Raw genomic sequence first — 5,827 nt, 5'->3', positions numbered from 1 at the left:
GACAATTCCTTGAAACTAATGATCCTTGGTCACTCACCCTGGGGGAAACCTGCAGGCAATGGTAAAAGGTGCAATAACAGACCCCTCTTTTGGACTGAGCCTATCAAAGGGTCCAAGAAGACCAGTACCTCTCCAGCAAAATAAAATTTCAAATAAACATCAAAATAGAATCAGTATTTCCCAAATACTTTTTTTCTCATTCATTCTTTTAGTTAGATAGAGTAAACTCACACCATGGTTTTGCTTCTGAGAGTCACTCAGGATTTCTGTAGGCAGTACTCCAAATTGACATTAGTAATTAACATTTAAAATGCAAAAGGGCCACACATTCAACAAGCACTTGCTACAAAGGCTGCTGGACAGTGTGTGGGGCTCAGCATGCTCACCTAACAGTGGGACACTGCATGTTCACTTCCTGCAGCATTTTTGTCACAAGTGACCACACTAAATCAAAGAAAGGACCATCTGGCCTATGGACATGTTACCTGCTATGAGAAAGGTATAAAAATGTGCACTTTTTGGTTTTACTTTCCCACAAGAATACCCTCCTACCTTCAGCAGTCTGCAGAGCCACATCTCCACAGATTCTCAGGATTCCAGGCTGAAGCAAGCTGGAAGTGTATTTGATGCATTTTACATACATCTCTAGCCATTTATTTTAAAAAAATTAAAATATACAAAATGAATGTCAAAATATTTTCTTACAGGTAGGTACAGAAATATCTGCACTGCTTTATTTACACATTCTCTAGTGAGAATCTCTTTTAGAAAATCAGTTTAGGGTATAATACTCAGCACCTGTGCAGTTGTAGCTATGGTGTAATGGTCCTTCAGTATATTTAGGCTTCTGGTGTTACACATAACATTTGCCTGATCCCAGCCATACAAAAAGCTGATATTTATAGTGCCATCAATATCGTTATTTGTCAGAACCTTCCCTCTGTGTGAAACTTGTGAAAAGAAAGGAGGAAAAAATCCCCGTGTATGACAAAACCAGGTTCTCCTTCAAACAGCTGATGAATGAATGGGCAGGAAACAAAGGGAAGAGGAGAAAGGAATGTCACAACTGCAGGGACATCCAGCTGCACTGACATCACCCCAGAGCCTAGAGGAAGGACTCGGGTTCTCCTTCTTTGCCCACGGGGGTTTCAGGCTCTCTGAAGCAGCTGCCCCTCCTGGCAGAGGAGTTCTCCCGGTGGCTGCTGAGCTGGTGCACCCTCCTCTTGAACAGGCGGTGCAGCTTCTCCTGGAACTGGTTGCCAATGAAGCAGTAGAGCAGGGGGTTGGTGCAGCTGTTGGCAAAGGCCATGCAGATGCCGAAGGGCAGCGCCGTGTCGATGAGCCCCATCACCGCACAGCTGGCAATGACCTCCATGTGAGCCAGCGCGTTCAGAAACGTCAGAACGTGGAATGGCAGCCAGGAGATCAGGAAGGCAATGACAACAGCAGCCACCAGCTTCAGGACCTTGTCCCTCTTCTGCCTGCTCTTCCCAAACTGCTGTGCTTTAAGCAAGTGCCTCCTGATCGAGATGTAGCACGTGGTGATCACTGCCAAGGGGATGAAGAAGCCCAGGGTGTTTTTCAGGAAGGCTGTTGCCACAGACCATTGAGCATAGTTCTCATAAGGAAAAGCCATAATGCAAGCATTGACCTCCAAACTTTCAACATAGTAAGTGTCTCGGAAATAAAAAGTTGGGAGGGAGGACAAGCAGGCGAGGCCCCACACCACCAATGCCACAAAATAAGCTTGCTGTGGAGTTCTCCTCTGGGAGTGAATAGGGTGGACAATGGCGTGGTACCGGTCCACGCTCATGCACGTAATGAAAAAAATACTTGCAAACATATTCAGACACAGGACAGAGCTGGAGATCTTGCACATGAGAGACCCGAAGAGCCAGTTGTATCCCTGAGCATAGTAGGTGGCCCAGAAGGGAAGGGTGGCCAGGCACAGCAAGTCTGCCATGGCCAGGTTGAAAATGTAGATATTAGCAACTGTCTTGGGGCCAGTGTGACGACAGAGCACCACAACCACCACGCTGTTGCCGACCAAGCCAAGAACAAAAACTGCAGAGAAGAGGGCTGGAATCAGTGAAAACTGATAATTTGAAGAGGTAAGGGGGCAAGGAGGGGATGAGTGTGACACAGCTGATGAGTTTGTCAGAGCTGTAGACAGGACTTGGAGACTTTCCCTGGTGGTGACGACCAGGGAGTAATTGCTCTGCATGTTGGTGCTGGTGGAAGGGGAGTTTCTTCAGGAAATTCATGGGCTAGCAGCACTTTCCTATCCCATTGCTCACCTGCAGATCAGAAACTATGTGTTAGACATGCACTCTGCACCTCTCTTAGCTCTGAAATCACACAGACACAATAAAATAAAAACCATTTGAAGCTATATCAGTAATCTGAGTGCTGAAATACCAGGCAGCCCTGCTGAACTCCTTACCTCCATCCCACTGACAGAACACAATTAGCCCTAGGGACGTCACAGCACTTTTTAATTAGCCTGGCAGAGAAGGGAGCAGCTGGGGTTTATCTGTGATTACAGATGGTGCTTTCTGTGGCCAGCAGAGCAGAAAGATTATGGACTCAGGAGCTGGAGACACTTTGGGAGCTTCTGTGACCCAAAGGCCATGCTGAAGCTCCTCATGATCCTTTTCCCAGTTTCTCATGCTATTTCCAGCACTCTGAGCAGTTAAAATGTGAAAGCAGATGTGAAAGCAGCCATTAAAAAGGACTATTAGGAAAGCAAGCTGTGATTTTTATCATCCCCCCCCCCCCCCCCCCCCCGAGTTCACAGGGCTGGACACAAAGACACTGAAGGGTCTTTGCAAAATGTCATTCACTGTCAGTGTCCTTCTGACACATATCTGCATGTCCTTACCTCATGACAGCTTTAATCAGAACAGTAAAAGAGATCATTTCAAGGTAGACACAAGCAATAAATTCAGTCCTTGCAGGCACTGAATTTAACAGTACTATGTGCCATTCATTTAGAAATATCAGAACTGGATTTCAGCAGGGGAAAATGTAGCTATAAAACAGCTAAAATAAGAGAGTTAATTGACAGGTCTGCCTTTGTTGCATTTCAACAGTGTCTGCACCCTGAGCAGGACATATTGCAAACTTGAAGACTTTCTAAGCCGATGAAGAAGATATCATACCCAAGTATTTTATTTTACATAATTAAAAACTAATTTCCTCTTTCTACTAAGTTTTTGTGGAACCAGACAGGCATTTAAGAATTCTCAAGGAACCCTAAAAGTAACAGAACTTTTCACCAAGACAACAGATTTGGGTAATGATCTGTCATTTAACAGAAGGCAACTGATCATTTCAAATGTATTTTTCTGTATCAACAGTTTAAGGTACAGTAGTTTATCATTTGCTCAATGCAAAATACTCAATATACTACTTTGGATATGCTGACAAAAATTTAATTTGATATATATTGTCTCAACAATGAAAATTCAGCAGGGGAATTTCTGCAGAGTGCTGGTATTTAAAGTCACAAATAGCAATCATAAGCCCATGTTCTGTATTCAAAGGGGTCCTAAACCCAATGAAAGCTTTTTTGTTTGGGAACACAGATATTCAGAGAGGGTCTTGAGTCCCATTTCACCCTTATGTCCCGAGCTCTTCACTTTAACATATAGAATCTAAAATCTCAGAATTAATCTCAAAGCATTACATTCCTCCCTGACTCCTAGCAGAGGGACCACACCATAATTATCTGTACTGCATTACAGAGAACAAGGTTTCATTGACAAACCCACTCCCCCCCTCTGGCCATGCACAAGTGGTGCCTGAGGATTTGCTCTGAGCTGCTCCTTCCTCCTCTCACTGCAGGCACGAGACATTCCAGCACAAATGGAATCAAATCAATGGAAATTATGTTCTAGCAGCAGATAGAAAACCTACCTCTCAAGCCTCCAGAATTCCGTGCTCCTTTTTTCCCCTTTCCTTCTGGTGAGTATTACCACCAGCAATCTGCTCTCTCATATCTTCCCTTTTCCACTGGGAGACTTTAAACTACATAACTCCAGAACTGAAATATGAATGCCTGCCAGCTTCTTTTCCTTTTGGAAGCAAAACAGTTTGAGAACCCCCCTTTCCAAGGCCACGTGAGCACATGCAGTAAATCAGGAGAGAGCAACAAGACAGCCAGAAAAAAAGGAGAAAAAAAAAGGAAATGAAGCAAGCAAGAAAAAGGAAATTCACACAAATATCCCTGTGGTTTTCTAGTGCAGCTCTTGTGCCAGGAGGATACACCCACACTTTCAGCCCCTTTCTACCCTCCTCATGCACACACAAGATGTGGGAGCCTCCATGGAAGGATTTGTGCATCTCTGAGGGCAGAGGGATTCCCGTGCAGTCCGTGGAGTCCTAGCACTGGCTAACACATTTGGGGATGAAATAGGCTGTTAGTCCTGGCAGAATTGACTATAATGGGAACACAGAGAGACAGAAAGTGCAGGAACATCCCTGCAGTCACACCAGCACTGCCTGGGTAAGGGGGCTGATCCCATCTCCCAGTTAGAATGGGAAAGCCACTGCCCTATTCCTGGCAAAGACATGCACGCTGCTGGGGCTGAGGAGGGCAGCAGGACAAATCAGGACAAATCAGGCAGCAGGACATGGCTGAGAGCAGGCTTGGTTCTGAGGCTGCACTGGGGTAGGACATGACCAAAATGAGCTCATGCCAACTCCACACAACACAGAGTTTGTACATCTGCTCCTTCCTTGCATCTCATGCTGTGCCTGGCCCCAGCCTCCTCTCCATGGAAGGAGCTCCAAGGGGGCTCCTGGAGGATAAGAAAAGGGCAAGGGAAGCACCCAGAGGCTTAAACACTTTGCCCTGATGCCTGAGTGTGATCGCTGCTACAGCTGCCCATCTGCTGGGGGCACGTGTGCTGTGCTCCCCAGCAAGGCTCATGTCCCATACAGAAAGAACCACTGGAGGCCCTGGCAGTGACACTTCCCTTTGCTCCTGGCTCTCAATCACTGGCCAGCACTGAAACCAAGCTCATCCTATCCTCTGAACACCAGCACAGCCTTGGGGAGAGGTGCATCCACTTGTGGGGGCTTGGGGGAACCCCAGTGCTGCCCTTGCTCCGGGACACCAGGGACAGCAGCCATCACCAGCTCTGCTGTCACCAGAGTGACCCAGAGGAGAGATGGAAAACAGCCTTTTAACAGCATCTTCAGGGGAACTAAGGGCTGAGCAGGCTGTGGAGAACAGTCTGACCAGTTTCACCACAGCCCAGCTGTGTCTTTGACCAGAAAAAGCCTCAGAGAGTGTTGAAAAAGCTTATCAGCAAACTCATATACTCATATACACCCAATCCCTGGAGGTGAGTGCTACATTCAAGGCAGAGAGAAGTGTCCTTGGCAGCTTTTGTCTTTATCTGCCTCATAATTCAAAGTCCAGTTCTTAGCATTTTCTGTGCTAAAAGGAGACTAGGTTATTTAAAGAAAGGGAATCCCACACAATATTTCTATTTACCACAGTGCAACGATTTACTGCTTCAAGGACATGATGACAAAGCAGTCCATGGTCAGGGCTGTCAGGCTGCAAGCACACAGAAGAAAGTCATGAGTCCTGCTGCAGAGGAGCAGAGATGCACCTTCTGCCACCAATTTCCCCTGCACAGACCGTGCCTGGGGTCTGCAGGACTGCTGGCCCACTGGTGAGTGATCTGAGATGTCAGCACTCATTCTGAGCCATATTTATTAATTTTTTTTGTAACAAGATGTGCCAGGACACCCTCAGCCAGGAGTCTTTGCTGCTAGTTGCACACAAACCATTGGTAAAAGGTTTTGCTCCATT

The 5,827-nt window shown here is 46.3% G+C and overlaps 1 protein-coding gene across 1 annotated transcript; it reads right to left on the bottom strand.

Moving 5' to 3' along the window:
* Positions 1-618: 618 nt before the first annotated feature.
* Positions 619-4,034, bottom strand: AGTR2 (angiotensin II receptor type 2). The gene is made up of 2 exons (XM_059483047.1): positions 3,919-4,034; positions 619-2,297 (listed from the first exon to the last, which is right to left on the bottom strand). Exon 2 carries the CDS (start codon positions 2,222-2,224, stop codon positions 1,106-1,108), a length of 1,119 nt encoding a protein of 372 aa, XP_059339030.1. The 5' UTR covers positions 2,225-2,297; positions 3,919-4,034; the 3' UTR covers positions 619-1,105.
* Between the last annotated feature and the right edge of the window lie 1,793 nt (positions 4,035-5,827).

This window comes from Ammospiza nelsoni, chromosome 15 (genome assembly GCF_027579445.1).
Source record: "Ammospiza nelsoni isolate bAmmNel1 chromosome 15, bAmmNel1.pri, whole genome shotgun sequence".
Lineage (NCBI taxonomy): Eukaryota > Metazoa > Chordata > Aves > Passeriformes > Passerellidae > Ammospiza > Ammospiza nelsoni.
This window is presented reverse-complemented; position numbering and strand designations above follow the sequence as displayed.

Excerpts from the sequence above, each read along its gene's own strand:
- AGTR2 (XM_059483047.1), bottom strand. The coding sequence starts at position 2,224 with ATGCAGAGCAATTACTCCCTGGTCGTCACCACCAGGGAAAGTCTCCAA.